Here is a 27,155-nt window from a genome sequence, read left to right as displayed (position 1 = left end):
TATAATCGTGGCTAGTGGTCATTAAAAACAAAATATAAAACGAGCATGAAAAATCTGATTAATGGTAATATTGATCTGTTATTGTCAATGTAAATAATATTCTATTTATTAGTTATACTAATTTTATGTAGAAAAAAATTAAGTATTAATATTATTAAGTATTTGAATAATTTATCAAGTATTCCCAAAAGTATTCTTTAAAAGACTGACAATTAGTACAGCTATCCAAGTTTTGAGTTTATATGATAATTTAAAAATAAACAAATAATAGAAACTTGGCATTTCATTTTTATGTATATTTATTGTAATGGAATTTTTATTTCATATACAATATTCGGTTGAATCAAATCAAAAACATGCAATTTTTGGAGCACTTATACTAATCCACAAGGGGTTAGCTAAAAAAAAAAAATATTTACAACTAAGAACTTTCTAGTTGCACTCAGTATCTAAAACTTAAATTTATTTAAATACATTTAAAAATACTTACCAGTAAATTAAATTCACGCAACAGACGATAAAAATATAAAATAAATGGCAATAACTGATTTAATGATTATAAATCAATTAATAGAAAATTATAATTGTAAATTCACTTTTAGTTTAGGGGGAATACCTACTTTAAGTGAAACTATTATTTACAATAAAAATAAATAAATTGACAATATTGTGATTTCAAAAAATTAAATTTTAATATACACTAAATAAATAAATTAGGTTATTATTGAGTAACTTTTATTTATATTTATTTCTTTGCCTATTAAATAACCTATTTATAGGTTTTAACAAAAAATCAAATTTATATACAGTAGCTTGGACATAATCACGACAAAATTCATTAAAAAAAAATTAAAATGACAAGGTATTCTCTATTTATAATATGATTACATAATAATCAACATGTAGGTAACAATACTTGATTGTTGATTTAATGTAGTAATCAGCTTCTTTCTTATAAATAAACACAATCACAATGTGTATTTTATAGCTTATAATAGTAGTTTATTATTAATAAGAATAAGAATGATTAGAAATAGTACGAGGAGCAAAAGTGATCAAATGTCACCAGTGATGATCCAGTCAAATAATAATACGTTCAGTTGCGCCTGTAAGGATGGTATGGTTGTGCTTGGTTTGAATTATAATTATTCGCTCTGGTTGGTCCTGGGGCGTTATTGTACGTCGCCGCCGGTACTCCGGCGGAAACGACTGGCGTCACTACTGGGGCCACTAAATTATAGAAAGTTGACAATTTAAAAACCTAATTTTCCATTTCAATTTTTTCTTTTGAAAAAATAGAATATTAAATAGATAGAAAAGAATAGGCAACACTGCAAGTAAGAAAAATTATGTATAATATATATATAAAAAAAATGGCCGACTTTCATAACTGAATGACATTTTTTCTAAAGATTGATGATGGAGACAATAGAAAATTATTAATATTTCCAGTTTAAGTAAATAAGTATGGGAAAACACATTTACTTACAACTCGCAATGTCGCCCAAAAAATTAGGAGGGGAATTAATTAATAATGGACACTCAATTTGTTTGTATTGTTTTTTTTAATATTTAAACAATTATTATTATTATTATTATTATATTATTATTTTGTTTTAAATCACGCCAAAAGCGACCTTCTACATCATTGAAAAAACACTAACTGACAATAAATAATAGGATTTTTTCTCAAAATAAAAATTGTTACAGGCTAAAGTATTAATAATAAAGCTCAAATTTGTTTTTTCACAAAATAATTAAACATTCATAAATAATAAATAAAACGAGAAATATATAAATAAATATCTATATAAATATTTCATAGCTTTTGTCACAGGTTAAAAAAGTTCTCAATCGTGTCCTATCCGTCGAATATATAAAATGTCTTGATAAAAAAAAATTCAATAATTAAAACAAATTCTTATTTAAGACCATAACAACTGTAAACCTAGACTTATTTTGTACAAAAAATATGCTTATAACTCATCACATTTAAGTCGTTAATTCTTTAAAAATATAGTTTTGGTAAAAATCATTTTTTGAGAATAATGTTCTCAAAAAATAAAAATTATTACTAAGAAAATGTCATCCTATAAGTAAATACAGATAATATTACTTTTAAGTTTTATCCACTAATTGTGTAATCTTAAGTTTATTATTAAATTTTAAAAATAGTGACTTTATAAAAAAAACCAGTAACTTACTAGGACGAGCTTCTGTTATATATAATATATAAATATATATATATATTAAAAAAAAAAAAAATGACAAATAGTCGGGACAAGATATTTAAAGTAACCTTGACTTATTCATTAAATAATTCAACTTCTACTTAAAAATGAAAACAACACTTATTTTTTAAACGATTCGAGAATCTTCCTTAAGCCTGTATGTACATTAAAATTTTTTTACCAATTAATCAGTCCAGTGGTTCTTTAGCTATCTATTACAATGTGATTTTTAAAAGTAATTTTATAAACCTAAGAGCTTGAAATTTACCCGAATTTTGTTAATATTATTTATATTCCTTAACCCGATTCCCTTCACACTAAGTTATAAAATAATTATATTCGAAATATTTTAGATGTACTGCCTAGTCTCACTTTTGGTTTCACCTTAAAAAAACATGGTGCCGTTACTTTTTTTTTTTACTTAAGACCAAAGAAAAAATAAACAAACTATGATAACAATTGTCATATGTCTAAAAGAAAAAAAACAGGCTAAATTAAATATATAATAATAATAAAAAAAAAAAAACCATTAGAATCTAGGGAAATAATAATTATTATGCTAAGTTCCATTTGTTATTCGAGTATAAGTTAAATAGTATTATGTAGTAATTATAAATAGATTGTATTAATATAGATATTTAATATATAATTCTATTATATACGTAAGAATTACAAATATTAATCGATACTATAATATTCCTAAACTTTTCTTTTTTATAAGTTATATTATTTTTAATTGTTTCGTTATTATAATAATTGTGTTACCCAAACCAGTGAATATTGAGAGAAGTGTTAATTGAATTCAATCAGTCATGAAGTGGGCCATTCTTTAAAGTCAAATGGCTTACCATACCCACCGCCAGACCCGAGGCCAGCGGCTGTGCCGTCCGCCCCTCTATAAGTTTGGCCTGCACCATAGCTGGTCGAATCCTAAAAATATAATTTACTCCAATATTATCCCAAAACAAAATGTAAAACTATGTATCTATTATTACTGCTATCACTATAACTACTATTATTACTACAACTAACTACCATTATCATATATTACTAATAATACAAAAAAAAAAAAAAATAACCAATAATTAATAATTAGAATAATAATAATAAACAAAATTATAACAACTTTAAATTCAATTCATTATTATCTATCTGCTGCCTTTAAAAATAATGATTCCTTAGAGATGTAAAATGGTAAAATGTAAATTTTATTAGATATTAAATACGTACATTTCAATAGGAAAAATAATACATATTTTTAGTTTTTAGAATAATCAAGCTGTAAAATATAACTTAATTTTAATCTAATAACATCTGACATAAGCATAATTTTAAAAGGCAGTATAAGCTTAATTTAATTAGAACAAATGCAAATTGTACGGCCTTTATTTTTATAAAAATTTTTCATTGTTTAAGAGCCGAGGATATAAATCTTTAAATTTTAAATTTATTAATTTAACTTACATTTTGTAACAAAACTCAACACAAAAGTTTTAAATAAAAAATATATTTATAATTTATTATGTCATAAATAATAACAATTATATGTTTTATTGTAATTATTATAAATAATATGAATTTAAAATATTAAAATGGTTATGTTATTTATGTCAAGGAAAAAAATTTTCAAATGAAATCTCAAAAATGTTCAATAAATATAATTAATTCATAACTATAGAGAAAATAAAAATACTTAGCAGTAAAGTAAAATTAAACAATATAAAGAAAAATATTAATTTGATATAAGTTATCTTAAAATAAATTACGTTGAATGAGTATCTTTAAAAATATCAAAAATACTTTAGATAAAAATCGTAGTTATTTGTAAACAATGCATATCATAAAAATAAATATTATAAACAATGAAAAATAATATAAGTAATGTATTAAAAATTATATTCTATCAATCAATAGTACTAACATAATACACTAGAACATATTATTAAGATCATTTAGTAATTAGTTATTTAATTACAAAAACTTAATTTATAGTTATTTCAACAACAATATGCACAATCACAAATTGAATTTTAATATTTAAGAAATATTCTTGTTATTGAATGTAACTATTAAAAAAAACAATTTTTTCTATGTTTTTAGAACCATCTACCCTATTTTAATATTTTAATTGCCTCTATTATAATATGTCACAATATTAATATATCTTAAATTTAATAAATATGATTATAATAGTGGAGGAATATACTAAGATGAACTATTATCCATAATAACTTAAAAACATAAGTAATAACAATAATATTGATGCAACATGAAATCATAATTTAATTTTAAGTACTTCATTGTCTTATAACTCTTATTACAAAAATAAATGTATTTATTTAACACTATAAAATTGTACTATTAACCAAATAAAATATGATTTCATTATTATACAGTAGTTTTAAACTCATCACTCAATAACTCAATTTTAAAAAAAAAATGTAAATTATACTCTGGCCAGTGAAAGAATGTTACAGGGTGGCGACCAAAATTCGTGCATTCCCACCACTAAATCTACCTAAGACGCTGGTAGCTGCCATGAATAAGTAGTAGAGTGGGAGAAATTTGGGTATGAAACTGCACAGCTCATCTATTTAGATGCGCCAAAGTGTAGCGTTTTATCGCTAGCCTGGGTATACAACTAACATTTAACAGGGCGTTAGAGATATATATTCAAATCACTATGAAGAAACAGCTTATAAACTATCTAATATAACAATATAGTTTTAAATGATTATAAATATATTCTGCAACGTAAGAAACAATTTAATTATACGAAAATTTTAAATTATCTTGTACATTTGATTAGCTTAAATAAATTATTAGATTAAAAAATATTTAGTATTTAAAATTTAAAAAACTTTCAAGAAATTCAAGTTATTTTTTAATAACTAAACGTTATATGTTGGGTTCATTATATTTTTATCTTAAATGCATAAATGATTTAAAACCATACAATTTACATTGCCCTCTATAAAGTATTAAAATAAATTCTATTTAAAAAAAAAATAATAATAATTACATAATACATTTTAAATGAATTAAGGAACTAAAATATCTTTATAAATCATTTAATAAGTCATACCTGTTGATAGCCAGTGTAGTTTCCATAGCCAGCATAATCACCAGCTTTCTGTGGGGCAGTTCCAGGCGGAGTAGGTCCAGTGGCTGGTGCTGCTCCAGCAGAACGAGAATACATATCATCTGATTATGTAAGAATTTAATCATAAAAATAAATGATTTAGAAAATGTAATAAATAGCTTACTTTGAGGTCCTGGGCCAGTTTGTCCAGGAGGTCCAGTAGCTGCGGCAGGTCCGTTTTGAGGTATATTCCAATTCCAATTATTTCCGTAACTTGATTGTGGAGGTGCTTGAGGTGCTATTATTACACAATAAAAATATAGAAAATAAGTTTAACATTAATTATTAACAAATTTACCATATGAACCGTATCCAGGTTGTTGAGGTGGAGCATAGTTTGAACCCCAAGTTGGAGGAGCCATTCCTTGACCTTGCGGTCCAGGTGGAGCTCCCCATCCTTGGAATCCACCTGGACCAGATGGAGTGCCATAACCAGGGTACTGAGATTGAGGAGTAGAACTCCATCCTCCTTGATAGCCTTGCATCATATTTCCTGGACCCATAGGCCCCATTCCACCCATGGGACCTCCCATTTGTCCACCTGGGCCACCCATGCCCATTCCCTAAAAACATAACTTATTAATAATTACTAAAAATAATATAACTTTTTACTCATTCTATAGAAATTTAACTTCTTTAAAAAACTAAAAGTTTGATGTTTATTTAAGAATCTTTTGAGTATATAACAAACTAAAATAGTCAAATAAAACAATTTTAGGAAAATATTAGCACAGAATTAACTTTTACAATAGTATGACCACTGAAAAGCCGTTAATAGATTATTTAAAAAATTTACAAATTTTTTAAATATAATTATTTAAGTATTCAACTTACACCCATTGCTAAATGATTATTTTGATTCATGCCCCATTGATTGGCTCCAACATCGTTCATTTTATTTGAATCTCTTGGTTCAGCTTTTTTAATTTCAACCTGAAACAAACCAATATTAAATATAAATATTATATTATTTTGACTTTAATAAATAATTGTTGATAGATATTAACACAGATTATAAAAGCATATTAATTTATACTTAGCAATAACTGAAAATAAATATAATTAATACTATAATAGGTATAAAATAGATTAATTCTATAGTAATTTTTTATACCATATCACTGATTATGTATATATATAATTAAATTTTAACTTAAACTTATCTCTTAAAATATGATTACATATTATAAAATTACAAATATCCTTAAGGGAATAATACATAATTATGATAATTTTTAAAATATGATAATTTAATTCTGCTTAATTTATGATTTCACACAAAAAATAATTATTTGGTAGAATAAAGATATCTCTAGTTTATGTCATTAATATATAAATGCATTCAATAAATTAAAAATCAAAAAAAAATAATAACATTCTGTTAAAAATTAGTTAAAGTTTAGTAGTTTGTTAACATTTTCATTGCTACAATTTTAAAATTATAGCAATAAAATTTCAGAAAGGAAAAGAAAACTGAAAAATGGAAATCAAAAGAGGAGAGGTTTATTTTTAAGTTGTAGGTAGTGTACATGTGTATTATAAAATAGATTACTTAACTGTTAGTAGAATGTTATTCAAGAGGAAATGGAACACATAGTTTTATAATGCTATTTTACTAGAATGACTTCTTATTTTAAATTAAATTTTAACACCATCTTGAATAATATTAATCTTTTCAAATTTGATAGGATTTACAGATAAATTAATTTCCTATTATAACAATAAACTATTAATTTAACCTTGACTACAATGTGGTTTAGGCATAATGGAATTTTGTTATATTTTTGATAGATAAAAAAAATTATTAAATCGCCTTAAAAATAAAAACACGAATGATCAAATTTTGATAATTTTTAATTTGTGAATGTCTATTATAAATAACTTATAAATTAAAAATAACATTTAAAATAATAATATTTGATAGCATATTTTATGTTATCACTGTTCAACATTCTGGACTTAGATTTAATAGATTAAATTTAAAAAAAAAAAAATTGTTTTCTTGTGATAGTTAAACAATTGTTGAAAAGATAAAATAATAGTAAAGTAGATGTAGTGAAAGGATCTAACACAATTAAATTAAATTAATTGCATCATGATTATTATATATAAATTGAAACAATTGTATATCAAAAGAAAACTATTAAAATATTGATAAGTCGAGGTAAAACAAGTAACTTTGAATTTAAAATTATCTAGTAGTTTCTATTAAATCTTGAAAGCATAAACTTATATCAAAACAAAAAATTATCACCTATAACTGTTTGGAATTCAACATATTTTTAATATTCAAAGTTACTAAACTTTACACAATTAGGTATTGGATTTTATTTACTAAAATAATAATACCTGTTTGCCACTAAGGTTGACAAAATGCTCAGCTACACATCTATCAACAGCATCATCATCTTCAAACGACAAAAATCCAAACCCTAAAAACACCATTGGTTATGTAATGGTGAAAATTCAACATCACATTGACACTGCTAATAAGCTATAATTTAGTAATTTCTACAATACATATATACTGAAATTAAAAGTAATTATCAAACTTTACTGTAATAACAATAGATGCTATAGGCATAAATTACAGAGTAATAAATTTAAAATAAAAAAACTGATTAACAGGAAACATGCAGTCTTACAAACATACACCACATTAAAATTTGAGATTAGCTGAATCTATTTTATGCTATTAATTTCATTATAATGATAAATTGGCATATTAGACAAATTAATAGTAAGAATATTAAGGACACTTTAGTGGCTTTAAATGATATTTCAATTATTAAGCAAGTTAAGATTGTAATATTATTGGTCAATTTTTTTGTGACATGAAAATTAACAATGCAATACTGATTTGTTTGAATTAAAATATGCTATATTACAATAGTAAAATACATCTAATATTTTATAGATTAGTAAGTAACACTAATATATTATATTAAAAATCCTCGAATTCTATGTAAATTAAATAGTACTTAGGGTATAATAATTAATAAATAAATTACTTAATCTTTATTTATATTAAATTTAAAATTGTATGTTCACCTATATCAAATCTATAGAAAATAGTTATATTATAAAGTACCTTATAATATACATATATATATTATAATTAGTATAAGACTGAAATTGAAGTGTATGAATAAATCCTTAAATTAAATTATTATTAAAAATGGATTAACTAAGTACAGATAAGAAGTTAATAAAATATCATAAAGTAGAAAATAACCAAAATTTTAAATTAGTAGCAGTGTTATAATAATACTAATTTAAGGTTACATAAATAGGTATATAAACAAACATAAAAGTTATAATCACATTTTTAACATTTAATATAATAATAAAAAAGAACTTGTACATTTTATTTTGAAAACATACACAAATTGATAAAATTAAGTTATTTCAATAAGTAATACTATTGAAAATGCATTGTATAAAATACCAATATAGACAAACCATTCTGTAGTTAACTTAGGTCCATAGTAACTACAGATGTTAACAATGTGATTTAAATGTTGGTTTATTGAAATAGCTTGTTGAAAAGTGTAAAATAAATATTTAATTGTAACACAGTTAAATACTTAGTTCTAAGTCTAGATAATTAATTCAATAAAATAAAATAAAACAAACCAAACCTTAGTATATAAAAATAAAAATTCAGAAATGTTAAATATTACTTCATAACATACCTAAATTAGTAAGTATATAACACTTTTTTTCATAAAGTTTCTACTAGAAATCTTAAGTTTCAATAATGTCTAATTTAAACTTAAATTCTAAAAATAATTTACCTAAATCTATTTTGAAATATATTATGAGAATAAACCATATTATAATTATATTACAAGATAACTTATGAATGAATTAATTATATAGTAGAAATACTAATTATATTTAACTATTGAAATTGTTATTAAATTTTTTTTTATGTTTGTTTAGAAACCTAAAGGAAATGTTTTAAACCTTAAAAAAAAAAAGAAAAAATGTTAAATGTTACCTCTTGATTTTTTCTTTTCTTGATCATACATGATTACAACTTCCATAACTTTTCCATATCGTGAAAAAAAAGTTCTTAAATCAGTTTCCGTAACATTAGATGGCAAACCACCCAAAAAAACCTTAGGATAGCTTGAACTTCTCTTTGGTTTTTGCAAAGTTCTAGGATTGCATGGTTTCGGGTCAATCTGTAAAAATAATATCATTTAAAAAATCTTTTGAATAAATAAATATTAAAATTAATGACAATATTATCACTTACAGTGCGACCATCCAAAACATGTGGACCATTTTGTAGTACTACATTTACATTATTTGGATCAGCAAATGTGACAAAGCCAAAACCTCTTGACCGTCCACTTTCACTATTTTTCATAACAACACAATCAATTACTTCACCATATCGGTTAAAGTATCTTTGAAGACTTTCTAAAGAAGTATAAAAACAAATTAATTACATATTTTTCCAAAGATGGGTCCTAAGCATTTTTAAATTCATCAATACTTGAAAATAAATGTATAATTTAATGTTTAAATTTTTAGTTTGTTATGTATATAACAAATATATACATGTTTATACCTTGTTGAGTTTCCCAGCTGAGTCCACCCACAAACAATTTTCTGCAATCAAATCAAATAAATAAATATATTATGTTAAAGTTATAAACATACAAATAAATCAATATCTAATAATTAAATGTATAAATTATTGGCTAATATTAATAAATAATTAATAATCTATTTATTATTACATGTTTATATATAATTTGTATTAAATAAAAATACCTTTTTGTTTTTAAATTTTAGAACATAGTATAACAATTTATAGAAGGAACTAAATTCTTTAGGCATTTTACTTCTTAATTGTATATTTTTCAATAACAATTTAATTTTTAACCTAACCTTAAATAAAATAAAGTTTATATCTCTATAGCAATTTAATCAATATATATATACAATATTGTCCACGGAAACACCAATCATAAACTCAGACCATGATACTTGACTACTGACCCATCAGTTATTCAGATTTATACATTTGTACTTATTATCCCACATATATGCAATATAGTTTTCTTAGTTAAATGAGAATCCTTTTTTTAAAAATTTGTTAGATAGCTGAAATTTATTTTATTTTAATTAATAAATTACAAAATATTTTGCTTTTGACAACAATGTTTTAATAGCTATAATTAAGCAATTTTAGATCAAAGATGAACAATAATGAAAAAGATTTGAAAAAATTCATCAATCCAGAATGATATTATAATAGGGGTTCTTATTTAAAAATATATATATAATGTGTATACTATGTACAGGAGTTAAAAATCAAGTCATAGAAATTGATGGATTGTAATTAAGTTCTACAAGCTGAATTGAAAAATATGAATAAGGTAAAAAGTTAAGGTATTCCCAGTCTCAAGTACTTGTTATATAATCAAATTATATTATACAGACATAAATCAAGATATTTATAATAGGGATAGTGAGAATCCAATTAAGAAACATAATTAAATAAGTGATCCATATTTCAATACTATAAATTTATGATTTCTCTTTTAACTAAAGATAAAAACTTTTTTTTGCATCTGAATTTATTTAACACCACACTTATATTTCTTGTAAAAAGTGTGTAATATCAGGGTAATTTGGTCATAACATTTTTATTAGTATTCTATTTTAGTACCCAAGTATACTTAGGTTAAGATCTTTATTAATTAACTTTTATAAACTAATTTGTAAATGAAAATATTTTATTTAAAGTATAATTTAGCATGTATAAAAAAAAATGTTATACAAGAATTTAAAAAAATATATATAAATAGCCGTGGCGAATACATGACAATAAGACATTTTAAATTAGGTTAAATTAGTATATAAAAGGAAATATACTGAATACTTAATATTAATTCAGGATATTGATTTAACTTCTCAATGCTAGATGCATCATTATTATACACGAAAAGGGCCAAAGACAAGCGCTTATCTTATAAAAAACTAATAAATAAAAATTGTTTAACCCTTTTTTTACTTTAATTTAATTTATAATAAAATTGCATATTTTAACGACAAGTAAATCATTGTAAATGAGCGCTAGGTTATTTAATTAATTCTGTCGTAATAGCCATATTTGTATTTTATCTATATCAATACTAGGAAATTATATTTAATAAATGGATGTTTAATTTATCTTTGTTCTTATAAAAATAGAAGAAACTGTCCCATGAACAGTTAAAAACAGCAATGTGTAGTTTTTTAAAATAACTTGTACATTTATATTATTATTAATTTCAAGCAAAGCATCAGTAATTGCTAGATAATTCAAATTGATCATTTCAAGATACAATTTGAAAGGTATCTACATAAAATAAATAGAACATCTATTTATCATTTGATAAACTCCAGTTAAGATAAAGTTGTTATACTTAAGTTACATTGATAAATATTTAATTATGAAAATTAGTGATACAAGCTTTTAATGTTTTATAATATAATATTTAAATAATATTCCCAATAATCTTTAAAAAAAAAAATGCAATATAAAATAATATAAAAACAGATTAACATTCATATATATAGTTCAATAGGGTTGTCACGTTAAAAATTTGAGGAAGCGTATAATGAAGAAATATTATTGCCTTATGTACCTAGAATACCAATAGTAATTATGTTTAAGGAATCATTAGTTCACAATTGATGATTCATTAAATGTTCATGTAACCCAACTCAAGTATTAGACTGGTTTTAAATAAAAACAAAAAAAATAGAAAAATTAAAAACTCTGATGAACAAATCCTTAGGCGAGCATCTTAGGATTACCAATTGTAAGGAATTGTAAATAGACAAAAGAAGTAACACCTGTTTCCGCTGAAAAAAATGAGAAATTACGAGAAAACGCGTTTTTAAATTTAAGAGGCGGCGCCCATTTATAATAGTGCCGGTACGACGAGATCAAAATGCTCAAAAAAGCAGTACGAGTGGAATTATTGCGTGGGTGGTAAATCGTAAACGGACAATACTCAGATTAAACGATTATAACTATAACAGGCAAGTGGAAGACAACGCTAACCCATCAAACTTACCCTTGTTCGTCTTCCTCTAAATCAGATTTGCCTCTCATCTTGTAGCGTTCTATACTATACTGTATATATAAAAATATAAAATCAAATGAGTATAAAAAAAAACTATAAAAAGTAAACAAACGGTTGTCAAAGACGTGCAATAATATATGAAATGTACAAAATTTTTAACGAAACACTAAGGTCTAATAATTGTCCGGTTGTCGGACATTTAGCATATCGAATAGACACAAAAACACGACACGTCCGACGCAAAATGGCGTCCGCATTTTTTCTCTCTCCTAAAATTTCGGCATTTCACGATACGCGGCGTTGTCGCACTCCCGTCAACCGATTGATCGTTTATCCAATGTCTTTGGGCGGACCCGGCACCGGTTGAAATTAAAGGTCGAAAAATGTCTGCCAGAACCGGCAATCGGCCGTACAAAGAACGAGAATCCGTATCCGGAAATAATATTTAATCGACAAATTTCCGATGAATTTGATATAGTAATAATATCGCAATTTGATATATTATTTAAATTTTATCGTATGTCATACAACGTGCCGGGAAATTTAACACGTCCGTGCCGGCCGCCCGATAAACGTGATAAACCCGCGCGTCACCAGTGAAATGGCAACGTAGCGGTCCGTGCAACACGCTCTACCGGCGGCTTCATGTAGACGCGCACCGACTAATAGACGTTAAGGAGGAAAAATACACAACAGGCAGACACTCAGACACGCTACACGTACAATATTATATATTATGTTATATTAATATATTTATACGCGCGTGTATGTGTGTGCGTGTGTGCGTGTGTTCATATCGTGCCTGCCATTTTTTCGTCCGATTTTTTTTGTTGGCCTTTTCCGGCTGTACTGTGCGTTTTACAGTGCAAGTAAAACGTTCACGGCATTCACCGTTTTTATCGTACCAACGATATAAAGACTGACCAGGAACACTCACTTCATCAGACCATCAACATTAGACTCTATTACGCTATACAATACGATCAACGGACGCCACCTCGAAGACGACGGCACAACGCGCGTGTTCACGCACCACCTCCATACGTGTTCTATTCGCCGTTTGCCGGCGATGTCTTCGACCAACGTCGAATTGATCGACGACGACGACTCTGGGTAAATGTCTTTTTTTGTAATTTGATATTGTTTAAATTTATATGTGTGTATGTGACGTTTGTGTGTTTGACGGTGACCGCGGCAGAGTCGATGGATTGTCGGTTCCGCGGTCGTTGAAACGCCCGTTAAATGGTTTCATTTATATTTACACCACGGTTTGGGGGAGTCCGCTTACGCGAGAAAACTGCGTTCCTATCTCTGCGTCGTAAACGCTGTAGTCAATAGATCCCTGTCGAAAACTAACAGAAGTCCTTCCCACGTCTAACCTCCGTGTTCAATTAGTGAAACCTTTCGTTTTTAGGTTTAAGTTTAAAAACTGTTCACCTACCGTGCTTCGTTACACTATGCACAATACACACAACTACTAACAGTAAATTTGAAAAAATATTGAAGTTGTACATGGTAGCTTATTTCATATACACATAATTTATCAGGTATTCTAATTGAGTACTGGTTTTCTCCTACTTTAAATCCACTCAAACCCGAGACATGTAAGTCAAGAGCAATAGCTTGATTATTTTGGTAGAAATCAAATTATTTTCTTCCAATTGAATTTGGCATATTCCTTTATTGTGTTTATATTTGGTATTTTGCTAAACTATGTTAATATGAACCATCAAAATGTAGTAGTACATATTATTAAATAATTGGTAACCATTTAATACATACATTTAGTAAGCTTAATTTATCTCTTATCGTAACTAAATAATATATTATAGGAACCACTGAAAATATTGTTTACCTATAAGATTTTTCTACCTATCTAATGAACATATGTATGTATTTTAAGGACATTATAATTTATGTTGTATATGAAATGTATTTTTGTTGAAGCCAAATGTTTTTGGTTCAATAATATTATTTTAATTAATTTCTGTCTTCTGTAAATATGTATTTAGAACTGTTCCACTTCTAAAAATAATAGTAATATTTCAATTCTTGTTTTCTTCTATAAAACTGATAACCTATGTCCTATTTGTCTTCTATAATTCAGTATAAATTTTGATTAAATTTATTTTTATAGGTAGTAAGAAGGTATCTTCATAGTTATGAAATTACTATCGTTATTTTAATACAGAATACATATAAAATAGGTAATTATTTGTAGGCTTAAGTATATTTAGAAATATTTTATAAATTTACACATTTCATTACTCAAGAGGTGTTTTCATAAATGTAATTCTTTTATTATATTAATGAGAATTTTCCTTTATAATATTTTTAAAACCAAGTAGAAATTTTTAACGTATGGGAACCCTCTTTGAATCATCAACATTAAAATCCCATTCTCCTCATTTGGTTATAAAAACCATTTTAGAATAATGTATACTGAAGAACCAAAATATAAGCGTATGCGTACAGAAGATGATGAGTCCCGCAAAATGAGTTTAACCAAAAAGTCATTCAACCCAAACTGGTTGAAGTTTAGCATGTTCAAAGATTGGCTATTGCCTCATAAACTGCCAGATAAAGCTATATGCAAGGTTTGTCATTGTGTATTGGTTGCTGGAAAAAGTGAGCTTGAAAAACATTTAGCTACACGTAAACATGAAAGAAACATGGAAAAAATCAATGGTTCTCCTGCTGAACAAGATGATATTGAGACATATACAATACTTTCAGGTAGAGTATCCGACTTGATAATTGATAGGAAATTGTGTGATCTAAACTGTCCTTCAACGTGCGTAGTGATATCACTTAATTTTCAATAAATTTAAGAAATATTTATTGATGGGTGGTTAAATTCCTTCAAAATTACTAGCTTTAAAAAGAAGTGTATCAATTTTGATTCATTTCTACTTAAATCTAACTATCATAAATGTATTGAGCAAGTAATTTATGCTCAATATTTTATATTATGTGATAAAATTAATATATTTTGTTTGGTATAATACCTTTTCTTATTTTATTATTAAAAATGAATATTTTGGTTTAGTTTTGTCTTTTAAAGATATGGTTTTCTTTGTACTATGCTTGTCTTTAACCTTGTCTTTTTTTTTTTAGGTTTTTTAGATAAGATATTATTTTACCTACATACCTAATTAACCAAAATTTAAATTGTTTCTTATTAATATTATAATTTTATTGTTTTTATATAAATTTTGTCATTTGAGAAATAAAAATGGATATTAATACAAATAAGATCACTTAACTGGTTTAAGTAAAAATGTTGGTAATCTACAATAGGTAACAAGTTATTGAGTGTAGACCTATAATGAATGTGTTAGATTATGTATTTAATTTAAGTATTAGTGGTTTAAACTATGAATAGTTAATAACTTAACATAATTGATTATATGATAATATATTCTATAATCAATGTTAAAATTAATCTATATGTTTGAAAATATCGTTGCTTATAGTAAAATATATTAATATACGTCATGTCCCTACAAATAGTTTGAATAATAACAAAATAACTACAATCATTATTTTTTATTTAAATATCCAATTTTGTTAAAAATTAAACTTGAATTGACATTAAAAAAGGTTATATATTTTTTTTAATTTTTAAGATCCAGCTTGCTATAAAAGTTTGGCATTTTATATACTTCAATTCTTGTTGAATTTAATGACTTTTATAAGTTTTAAATGCTTATAATAAAAATATTGTGTATATAATATATTTAATATTTATTTATTGAAATATAAATCACATATGAGGGACCTTGTCTCACATGTTCAAGCATTTTCATCCAAAAACAAATATTGTATCATACCAAAATAGAGATATACCTTAAACAATCAAAAGACAAAATATTTTAAAATTTATTTTGACTAGTAAATACTAATATAAATATTTAGTGAAAATTTCAAGTATCATTTTTAACTCATTTTTTGTTTGTAAAATACCAACTCAATTTAATTTATTATTGGAAACCTCTTTCTAAATTGATCATTAAAGTACTTTATCTACACAAAAAAATAGTATCATCATACTAAAAAAAATAGCCATTGAAAACATGTACTTCCTATAATCCTTTCTTTAACAGCTCGGTATTTAAAATTTATAAAATTTGATTACAATTATTAGATTCACCAATTGTCTTTATAATTAATGTCATTTACTTCTTCGAAGATTTTTACAATATTTATGGTGTCTATCAGATTGTATAATTATTATATCTTGATAAATATAAAAAAATATTGACATTTAAAAATACTTTTTATTGTAGAAGTTATTTTTTTTATTAAAGTTTTATATGTAAATTTGATTCAGTTGTTATCTTTTAATTAATGTGAACAGTTAATTTATAATGGGAAATATAAAATCATAGGCTTCTTAATTAGTTTATATGTTATTATTTTTTGCAGCAGATGAAATTCAGTAACCCGCAGCACTTAGGGAATTTCAAGGTATTTGAAGCAGAAAGACGACAAAATACATTTTAATATTAAATTAATATTGTTTGATTCTACGCTATTTCAATGTCTAACAACCAACAACACGAAGAATATACAATTTTAGCAACGGGCTCAAACAACCGAGGCCAAATGTCTCAACCTCATCTTACATTTACACCACCCACTCAAGTGTTCCGAAGTGAATGGCAACGTTTTCCAGAATTTCATGCTTGGTTACGGCCTATTGATGGAGATGTAACAAAAGCTTGGTGCATTGCATGTGAACGAATGTTTCGTGCAGATTTAAAGTCTTTAAGAGTCCACGGTGTCAGCAAAGCTCATGTGCGTATGGTTAGAGCTCGTTGTCCTAATGCAGATGACAATCCTGTTCCACCAATTGAATATAATGTGGTGACTGACAAAAAAGGTACTTATGGTATAGCTGTAGTAACTAATAAGGAAGACAAATCATCACTTGCGTCAAGAGCATTGTATATGAATCAAACAAATCCTACTGAGGAAATAATTACATCAGAAATGGCAGCACAATCACAACGTGACAAATATGTAGTGGTGTCATTACCTAACGAAGATGATGATGACAATGAAGGTCCACAAGCTTCTAGCTCAAATACCCAATATATACAAAAAGAAGTGAATGTAATCGATGAGACTGGTAATTTGGTGTCTGTGGTTACTGAACATCATGTACAAAAAAATAAAGGTAAAATTTAGGTGTCCAGGTCAGAGTTGCAATAATAGTTTTTTATTAGAAAAAAGTGTTTTATTTTGGTATTTATAATGTTGAACAAAAAATGTAAATATTATTTGGTCATATTTTGCCAAATAATCAAATTTTTGATAAGGTATATTTTAAATAGGTTATTAAATTAATAGGTTTCTATTAAATAAAACTTCCCAAAGAGGGTTTTCAAGTTTAAAGGTCCAAGTGTTAACATAATGTTTTAGTGCATGTGTGTTGTACATTATAGCAGTACTTGTCATGTAAAATTAAATTAATTAAATTCCTCAGAAAGCAGGACACCCAGGTTGAATCTGAGATCAAATCATCAGATAATGCTGAAGCACACAAACAATCTGCTGATGAAGATGACATAGCAATTGAAGAAGTTTTGACCCCACTACGGATAAAACAAGAATCAGCCGCTAATCGTGCTCATATGATGAAACGAAAACGAGGCCTACAAAAGTATCGTACAGATTGGGAAAAATTGTCTGAATTCAGAGGCTGGTTGTCACCAGAACCAAAGAGCTGCTATAAAGCTCGATGTGAAGCTTGTGACAAAAGTCTAGTTGCCGATATCACAGTCTTACGAAATCATTCACAGGCTAAAAAACATGTGATGAAAACTGGGGGTACAGTTTACGAAGGTCCAATTGTTAGAAACAAATCAAAACCTAAGACAGATGATGATGATGAAGATTCGCCTGATGACTTACAAATGAAATCTTTGAGCATTAAAGGTTTGGATATTGGGTATTTTTTGTATGTTACCTTGAGTTTATAGCTTTTAATTTTTAAATTAAAAGTCTTATTGATAATGATTTAATAATCTAAAAATTTTGATTATATATTAATAATTTCCCAAAGTAAATTCTTCAAGCTATAAACTCTATTTTCATACATTTTCTATTATTTAAAAATAACAATTGAAGATCATTAATCATTGTATTTAAACGATATAGATTTTGTTTTGTTATTATTAAGTAAATATAATTTTATATATCAGTGTTAGTCTTGGGTCTTCAGTTGTAAAAATAAAAAAACGTGTTTTGACCTATTTATTATAATTGGTCAGAGCTTACTCGTTTAATGTTGTATTTTATAGCAAATATATTTTGTATGTTAGGATATTTATAAATCCAAAGATTAGTTTGAGACCGTATGTTTGAAGGACAGTTTTAATCAACAAGCCCTGAAAAAGTTGGTCAGAGCTTTTATTACCGTGTACAATATTTTTATATTATAAAACAATTATTTATTATGTTAATACTTGTGACCTTGATAAACTATTTGTTACAACATAAACAATCTATAAAATAAAATTATAATAATGTTTAATTCATATATTTTAAGTGGCATAAATATATTTGAAGTAATTTTAAGAGAAATTCCTTTTTTAAATTTATATATATATACGTTTATAAATAATACATACATTTTAGTTGTATATATATATAACTGAAAAATTGCAGCTCTGACCGATTTTAATAAATGGTTGTTTTATTTAAACATCTGTTTGCCAAATAATAACATTATTAAACTACAATTTTTATTCAATAGACAATGATGATGATTATGAAGTTGGTCTTCAATCAAATGATTATCATAGTACATCTAATTATGAAAAAATGGATCAAAAACATGAAGAAAACCAATGCAAAGCTATTGGTATAGTTAAATTAGAAACTAAAACTCAAAGTAAAACAACTAAATTTATGTAATTTTTTTATTTTAGTTTCCAAACCAGCACCATTTTGGAAAGCCACAGCTGTCGTTAATGGCCATGTGACAGAATTAAAATTAAGTGACTATAGTGGTCGTTATTTGGTCCTATTTTTTTATCCTCAAGATTTGTAAGTTATTAATACTTCAATTTAACTAGTTTTAATTTAAATAATTAAGAAAAATAATGTTATATGTTACCAACTGCTATTTATTCAACTTGATAATTTACTAAGAGTAAAATAGTATGTTTGTTCATTATTTAGATAAATTAAATATTAATTAGACTGAATGATATTTTTTTATATATTGACTATACATGTTAATATGTATTTGGTATAACTGTTAAATAGTTCAATAGTATTAGAATTTGTGTATTATTGAATTTTGTTCCTAAAATTGTGCCCATACTAATACCGTACTTAAAATTCATTGAGCTCACGGCTTCGCATTTGGGCAACACTAAATTGTTTATACTTTTATATGATCTACATTTATTAATATAGATTCACTTTAAATATAATCATATAGTTTTAATTCATACATTTTCAATACTATTAGAACTTGTATGTTACTGAATTTTGTTATTTATATTATGCCCATACTAATACTGTACTTAAAATTAATTGAGCTCACGGCTTCGCATTTGGGCAAAAGTAAATTGTTGATACTTTTATATGATCTACATTTATGTGTATAGATTCATTTAAACTATAACCAGATACATATAATTTATAAATGTTAAGAACTTTACTGTTATTGAAATTTGTTCATAATATCGTACCCATACTAATACCGTACTTATAATTAATTGAGCTCACGGCTTCGCATTTGGGTAATACTAAATTGTTTATACTACTTTTACACGATTTACATTTATATGTATTAATTCACTTCAGTCGTAATCAAATATTTTCATTTTTTAAGTTAATTTTGATTTTTGTTTATTAAAGTACTTGTTATGCACAAACTAATAGTATTCTTAATATTTATCAAACTCGTGACATTGAATTTAGGTAATATTAAATTATTATTAGTTTTTACTTATAAATCAGTTATTTAAATTTACTTATTTTTACCAATTTTTTTCATTTATAAATAATATTGTGTTATAGTGTTTACTCCTTGGTGTTATACTTTGTCTTTGTTGCTAAGTGTATATTTTATCTATCTATCTATCTAAAGATTAAATAACTTAATATTGACTGAATTTAACATGGTTTTATTATTGTTTAATATATATTATTTATTAACTTCTATAACATTTTATAGTTCTCGTATTTGTCCAAGTGAGCTGATTGCATTAAGTGATAGAGTATCTGAATTCAGAGCACTAAACACTGAAGTAGTGGCTTGTTCTGTGGATTCATACCTTTCTCACCAGGCATGGTCGCGTACATTGCGCTCTGATGGAGGCATTGCAATACCTAAAATGCCACTACTATCTGATCCAACGCATGCCATTAGTAAAAGTTATGGATGCTATTTATCAGAGCTTGGCCATTCTCTCAGGTGATTAAAATTTTTAATTTCTCATTATTATTATTATTATTTATACAAATCATTTTTAATTTATTCTTATATTTTTTTTTCAGAGCTCATTATATAATAGACATGAGAGGTATTTTAAGACATGTGACAATTAATGATCTACCTGTAGGGCGGAATATCAGTGAAATATTAAGACTTTTAGAAGCTTTTCAATACACTGATGAAACAGAAACATTATGCCCTGCTGATTGGAAACCTGGCGAACCAACTATATCATAATTGTATTATTTTTATTATTATTATCACTACTGCTAAGCTATTTTAAATTTATATTATTATTATATTTCACTTATTCCACTAAATAAAAGTTAATTTAGTGAACTTAACAACTTTATAATGAATAATATTCTTCATGATGTACTCCATTTATGTTTACATTCATATTATATGTATAATGTAAATCTACATCTATAATATACTGGAGAATTATACAATTTATGTACTTATTTTTATCAAATTTGTAACATATGTAAAAATGTTGCCAAGACAATTGATGTGAAACATCCATGTACCTAATATAAAAATATTGAAATATAAAAAAATTCATTTTTTTTTTTAAATAATGTCAACCATTTATTTTTCACTTAATTCATGCCTGACATCTACAAATATACGAATTGTTTTATGTAGTCTTCGATTTTTGTACAAAAAGAAAAATACTTAACTGTACATGACAATAATATTCACGCGCGTTAATATTTACAACGTGTCTATTCAGTTCCAATAAACACTAAAAATTTTTTTATAAATATATCATAATCTAGATAAAACAAAATTTGTTTCTTTTGTAAAAAAAAAAATTATATATATATCATAATATTAAAATAATAATAATAATAATTATTATTATTATTATTATTGAAATAACATATTTTATATTACATTATCAATAGTATAGTCTACATACAATTCATTTTGAGGCAATTTAATTTAACATTAATTTTTTTCAGGTTGAGATAAATTAAAAAATAAATAAAAATAAACGCACTTACATTATAATTATTAATATTATTATTTTCTATAGACACATTATATATACAGTACAATACAAAGTATAAAATATTTTTTTGAAATATTAAAAAAAAATAAATAAAAATCATCGTTACATTTTTTAAGTATCAGTTTTGACTAATTTATAATAACCCCCACAAAAATTTATTTGGGATATTATTTACATTTAAAAAAAAAAAGAAAGTGTTCACTATACACAATGTTTATGCGGAAAATGTCAACTATTTATAGGCTATAATATAAATATTAACAAAACCTCAATAATAAAGGAATTAACATTATTGATTAGCTTGAAAAAAATTCTAAAAACAATCACACGGTCAGTCTCTTTGTTTGATTTGTCTAAGGATTTTAATTTAATTTTTATATATATAATTTTTAAATTTCTTAGTTTTTTTGTTTTTTTCAACTGATTCAAAACAAAAGATTCCGGAAATTTGTTTGCGTAAAATAGTAAACTATTTTAATCAATTCAATTATAAATAAATAAACATAAACAAAATTAATTTGCAGTAAGTGAAAAAACCGTTATACAACTTTAAATAAAAGAATTAATCTGGAAGAATAAAAATTGCATTCGTATCGTTATTGGGCGAGAGGAGACGGCGTATTTCTGGAACATTGGAATAGGACGCGCGATATGAGGGCTGCCACTTGCTGGTCGAGTATCTGGCTCATGACTAACGACAGTAACCTCTGCTCTTGTTGCAAGAACAAGGGTCTGTTGTCTGGATGTCGGGATAACAACAACAATATTCGTGCTGCTCTCCTTAACATGTCTAAGCTAGTTCCCATTGAATCTGGATTATCGCGGAGTGCATTCAGCCCATGAGTGTTCACCACACTCAGAGCGTTCTGTTCAGTCTGTTCGATAAATGCTACCAGTAATGAAACACATGGACTTTGAAGTGCTATCGTACGTGCCATGCCACTGTCTGCAGCTGCTAAGTAGTGTAACAAATTGACTGCAAATTCTCTGAGTACCTAGCACATAAAATTATACCATTTAGTTTTGAAAAGTTTAGGCTGGTTAAAATAGAACCCACATAGACAAATAACATAACTAAATAGTTGCAAAAATCATTTCTCCATAAAATCATATAGTTGTAAGATAACTTGATTTTGTATGATACAAAGTTATTGGTAAAAAAATAAAAACTGATTCATTTCAAATATAAATAATAAAAAATAATTTACTAACTAAGATATAGACATAAAATAAATACAAATATACCATTTTGTAAAACAAAGAATTAAATATATTTATCATAACCCTTATAACTAGATAAGTGGGTAGTATATATTTATACAAAAATAACTTACTTGTTCTTCAGTCCTGCATAATAAACGAGTAAGGACGTTGGCCAGTTTTTCTAGTCTTGAGTAAGGTGGGGTAGCAATGACCAGATCTACATTATTATCAGTGACACACAACTTGCACAAACATTCTAATGCTAGTCGCTGAGGTGAGAGTGGCGCAGAAGGAAATGGATCTTGGCCCGCAGCTGCTGGACATATAGCCCAATGTAGCAGACCATCTAAGATAGGGCGTGAAATATCTTCATTGAATGTGCTCAAATCAACATAACCAGCAATGTTAGCCAAAGAAACTAGCAAGTTTTCTCTGACAACGTCTAAGTAATCCCACCACCACTTTGCGTCATTGCCTGGTTCAATTGTATCAGCATCTGTTGTTGTAGTACAATTAAATAATGACTCTGTGTCATCATCAGCTTTATCATAATTCCTAGTTTTTGATGAGCGCAGTGGATGTTCATGGTGTGTTAATAACAGCTTGCCAACCAAACCAAGAAATGGGCCACTTTTTGCAAACTCTAATTCATTACCAGGAACAAATGAAAGATTTCGTAAGATATTCGATATGCACACACACCGTTTACCAATGGAATCTTGACTTTCGCTTATTAATGACAAGCTTGACTCATCTTTAGAGAAACTTTCATCTTCATAGTCTGTTATGCACTTACGCTTCAATACTCCCATTGGATCGCGCACATTAATATTTTTTATATTTACAATAGTGTCAATACTGTTTTGTACTAACTCCTTATCATCTAATTCTTTTTTTATACATGCCTTATCATCTAATATTTCTGTTTTAGGTTTATCACTCTTCAGTAATTTGACAAATGGCACAAGACCAAACTCTGAACGAAAACAAGGCACAAGAAAACTTGTATCTGTTTCAGCAATGTTATATCCCATGTCATAATTATCAATTACATCCCATGATCTCTTGCCATTTTTAATAAATAATTCTTTAGATCCATCAATAATTGCAGAATTCTTAATTGGTCGTTGATTGGGGAAGGTAGGATCTGGGAAATATGCTTTTTCATTTGGATTTACATTATCTACAGCACCAACGTCTGGTATATCTTCTATCACTTTAGACTTTTCATACCAGCAATACGATTTGATATCAGTATCAAGCATATCAACCAATGACTGCCGGAAATGTTCTAAGAGTACATCTAATAATCCAGGCATGTGTGTTAGTCCAAAAAAGGGTATAGACACATCATCAAATAGCAATATATTGAGCACATCCAAGGCCCAAGTAGACTCAGCTAAAAGACCTGAGCGTAAAGACATCATCAATCGCCATGCATCCACGGGTGCAACGTCGTGCCGCATCATTCGACGACGTTTATAAAGAATTGGTGTTACAGCTTCTATACTATCAGGAGGGAAAATGACTTCTCGCTTCAATAAACTACTGCCTTGAAACATTGGTTGCCCTGGCATTCCAGGCTATGAAAAAAAAAATAATAATAATAAATATTTAATTTAAATGGACAATAAAGTATCTTAGGAGATATCATTACTTAGGTTATCGTTATCTTTATCTCTAAATATTATGAATGTTTATTTACTGATAAATATGAGAATTTTAAAATATTATAAAGAATGCAAATAAAATAATTATATATATTTCTTTAAATAATTATTAGCAATTAATAAAAATAAAATAATATAACCAATAGAAAGATAAAAATTATTTTATATTCAAAGATTACGGTTTTAAGGTAAAATAATCTTTAAACCATTTCTTATAAATCATTACTATTCTGCATAAAGATGCAAGGCAGAGATAGCAGTCCTTATTTTAAAATTCTTGAAAAAAAAAAAATTATTCACCTTCATATGTGGTGGTGGAGCCATTGGACCATGTGGTCCATACGGTTTACTTCCATCAGGACGATATCCATGTCTTGGCATCCTCATTTGTGCTTGCGCCATTGGACCCCAATGATTCTAAAAAAATACAAAAAGTGTGAATATTACTAGATACAACCAATTATAAACTAACACAAGACCACTTACTTGCTGTGCACCATAAGGTTGTCCTTGTGGCGGATATCTATGTTGTTCCCACTGGGGTGGTTGTCCTGGGTGTGAAGGAGGCATAGAACGCGGCGGACCCTGTGACCAATTCTGTGGTGGTTGAGATCCAGGTGGATATCCAGGTCTTGGATATTGATTAGAAGCAGCATTCGGTGTACCTGTCCATCCTATTTTGTGTAGATGATTAATTTAGGTTCGGATATTGAAGAAATAGAGTTAAATATTTACCTGGATACATAGGTCGTTGCTGAGGACCATAACCTGGATAACCAGCTGGCTGAGGAGGACCAGCTTGTTGATCTTTAGCAAAATCAGGATGACGCCGTGGTTGTGGTGGTGGCATTCCTTTTCCTGGGTAAGTACCTGGAGCACTAGTAGGTGGATATCCAGGACTCTAAAATAGTGATAAAATTATTAAATCATGCCAAATAGATTTGAATTAAACACACAAACATATATATCTATATATACATATACATACAGCGGGAGGTTCTTGTCGATAATAATCGGGTTGAGGTTGTTGACTAGGTGGATAGCCTGGGGTAGAAACTGATCCACCTTGTGTTTGGTTTACTGTAGCAGGTGAAGAATTCTGAGGTGGTGGGGGTCCAGGAAACCTGGGTGGTTGTTGATAGCCAGATGGTGGTGGAACTGGTCCACGTCCATATGGATCTTGACCGTTGCCAGGTCCCTGAGGAGTATTTGGTGGACCTTGTGGAGGAGGAACTGAACCACCATAATTTCTTTAATAAAAAAAAACCTAGTTAGCAAGCAGAAATAATTTTTATCCACAAAATATTATTAGTTGTTACCTGTCAGCATCATTTGAATAAGGCGGATATAAAGGTGGTCTCACTGGGCCACTCGGGTAACCAACCGGAGTACTAACTGGTGGATAATGTTGTCCATACTGATCATTGCTGCCTGGATATTGCTGATTGTATCCACCTTGTCCTTGGTAACTTCCTTGTGTTCCTATCAAGTTATGAGATGTCAATTTATAATAATTGTAACGCATATTTAAGCATTATTCGTCTTTAGTCTTTAATATTAATAGTAAATACAAGTACATTAAAAATTAAATTAACTATAAACAACAATTAAATATATCAGAACCATAACAACACTATCTTATATTTGAATATAACAAAAACTAAATTGTATTATTTTTATTATGAATTAAGCCATTTAACATTAAAAAAATAATAACATTACGAAAAACAATTGATAACAAATAATCATCATTGTCAGCACCATTTATAGCATGTGACTGAAGTAAAACGATATCTATACATCTATCCACAAACGACTGTGTTCTCAAATTTTTCATTAGCCTTATCAAGATAGCCTTTAGAATCTTAATGAATTTTATTTTTATTTTTACAGGTGGCAAATTCTAAACATTTGATAATGACGCAATTTTTATGAAAACGAAGGACGTTATCTCATTCACACTCTCTATCATATCTGTAAAGATAGCACATTTTTAACTATCTCGACTTGGGTTAAACAACGTAGACCGTAAATTACAGGGCGATACAGTATAAGTGGACGCCGAACCCGTATGTTATTTTCGTTAACAAACATATAACACAACAAATTTGAATTAAGAAGAACTTATTTTGTGTTGTTACACATTAGGTTTACTACTTAAGTGAATTGACCTAATATCGAATTTAAAGCTAAAAATATTATATAGATTCAAACAATTTTATTAATAAGTTAGCTTTTAAGTAGATTATACATTTTACGTATTTAAAAAATAATATAATAGTTTACACAGTTATCTGTTTTAAGTGTTATAATTTGCATCAAAATTGAAATACCATTAC

At 26.9% G+C, this 27,155-nt stretch overlaps 3 protein-coding genes across 14 annotated transcripts in view; 1 reads left to right on the top strand and 2 right to left on the bottom strand.

Annotated features, from left to right (window-relative positions):
- Positions 1-895: 895 nt before the first annotated feature.
- LOC113554581 (heterogeneous nuclear ribonucleoprotein 27C-like) lies at positions 896-12,733 on the bottom strand. Of its 3 annotated transcripts, none has more exons than XM_026958484.2 (11): positions 12,459-12,733; positions 9,956-9,996; positions 9,638-9,804; positions 9,377-9,563; positions 7,723-7,805; positions 6,208-6,306; positions 5,672-5,936; positions 5,498-5,611; positions 5,317-5,405; positions 3,080-3,161; positions 896-1,230 (listed from the first exon to the last, which is right to left on the bottom strand). In XM_026958484.2, exons 1-11 carry the CDS (start codon positions 12,494-12,496, stop codon positions 1,097-1,099), a joined length of 1,299 nt encoding a protein of 432 aa, XP_026814285.1. In that variant the 5' UTR covers positions 12,497-12,733; the 3' UTR covers positions 896-1,096. The 3 variants fall into 3 exon arrangements, with proteins under 3 accessions (XP_026814285.1, XP_026814284.1, XP_026814286.1); XM_026958483.2 differs by having other exon boundaries at positions 5,317-5,435; positions 12,459-12,732; XM_026958485.1 differs by having other exon boundaries at positions 1,116-1,230; positions 2,997-3,161; positions 5,317-5,435; positions 12,459-12,731.
- A 419-nt stretch (positions 12,734-13,152) lies between these two features.
- Positions 13,153-21,369, top strand: LOC113554583 (peroxiredoxin-4-like). 6 transcript variants are annotated; one of them, XM_026958492.2, is made up of 7 exons: positions 13,156-13,580; positions 14,605-14,674; positions 14,899-15,203; positions 19,231-19,338; positions 19,406-19,523; positions 20,665-20,904; positions 20,988-21,369. In XM_026958492.2, exons 3-7 carry the CDS (start codon positions 14,903-14,905, stop codon positions 21,160-21,162), a joined length of 942 nt encoding a protein of 313 aa, XP_026814293.1. In that variant the 5' UTR covers positions 13,156-13,580; positions 14,605-14,674; positions 14,899-14,902; the 3' UTR covers positions 21,163-21,369. The 6 variants fall into 6 exon arrangements, with proteins under 6 accessions (XP_026814290.1, XP_026814288.1, XP_026814287.1 ...); XM_026958489.2 differs by lacking the exons at positions 14,605-14,674; positions 14,899-15,203 and adding an exon at positions 17,959-18,410 and having other exon boundaries at positions 13,153-13,580; XM_026958487.2 differs by lacking the exons at positions 14,605-14,674; positions 14,899-15,203 and adding an exon at positions 16,899-17,649 and having other exon boundaries at positions 13,154-13,580.
- Positions 21,370-22,047: 678 nt separating this feature from the next.
- Positions 22,048-27,155, bottom strand: part of LOC113555171 (trithorax group protein osa-like) — a 32,610-nt gene continuing 27,502 nt past the window's right edge. For all 5 annotated transcript variants that reach the window (XM_026959523.2, XM_026959525.2, XM_026959527.2 and 2 more), the window contains 7 exons: positions 26,136-26,298; positions 25,805-26,066; positions 25,552-25,717; positions 25,303-25,490; positions 25,117-25,233; positions 23,278-24,729; positions 22,048-22,938 (listed from right to left, as the gene is read on the bottom strand). In XM_026959523.2, coding sequence (XP_026815324.1) covers positions 22,540-22,938; positions 23,278-24,729; positions 25,117-25,233; positions 25,303-25,490; positions 25,552-25,717; positions 25,805-26,066; positions 26,136-26,298 — 2,747 coding nt within the window. In that variant the 3' untranslated portion in view covers positions 22,048-22,539. The remainder of the gene's footprint in view (positions 22,939-23,277; positions 24,730-25,116; positions 25,234-25,302; positions 25,491-25,551; positions 25,718-25,804; positions 26,067-26,135; positions 26,299-27,155) is intronic.

The sequence above is a fragment of the Rhopalosiphum maidis genome, chromosome 1 (assembly GCF_003676215.2).
Source record: "Rhopalosiphum maidis isolate BTI-1 chromosome 1, ASM367621v3, whole genome shotgun sequence".
Classification (NCBI taxonomy): Eukaryota; Metazoa; Arthropoda; class Insecta; order Hemiptera; family Aphididae; genus Rhopalosiphum; species Rhopalosiphum maidis.
This window is presented reverse-complemented; position numbering and strand designations above follow the sequence as displayed.

What these genes read in the sequence shown, in the direction of transcription:
- LOC113554583 (XM_026958487.2), top strand. Translation starts at nt 17,010, where the DNA reads ATGTCTAACAACCAACAACACGAAGAATATACAATTTTAGCAACGGGC. An exon ending in AAACCAATGCAAAGCTATTG is followed by an intron (nt 19,339 to 19,405) that starts GTATAGTTAAAT and finishes TTTTTATTTTAG; the next exon opens with TTTCCAAACCAGCACCATTT. An exon ending in GAGCTTGGCCATTCTCTCAG is followed by an intron (nt 20,905 to 20,987) that starts GTGATTAAAATT and finishes TTTTTTTTTCAG; the next exon opens with AGCTCATTATATAATAGACA.
- LOC113554581 (XM_026958483.2), bottom strand. Translation starts at nt 12,496, where the DNA reads ATGAGAGGCAAATCTGATTTAGAGGAAGACGAACAAGG. An exon ending in CAGCTGGGAAACTCAACAAG is followed by an intron (nt 9,805 to 9,955) that starts GTATAAACATGT and finishes ATACTTCTTTAG; the next exon opens with AAAGTCTTCAAAGATACTTT. An exon ending in ACTACACTGGCTATCAACAG is followed by an intron (nt 3,162 to 5,316) that starts GTATGACTTATT and finishes TTATATTTTTAG; the next exon opens with GATTCGACCAGCTATGGTGC.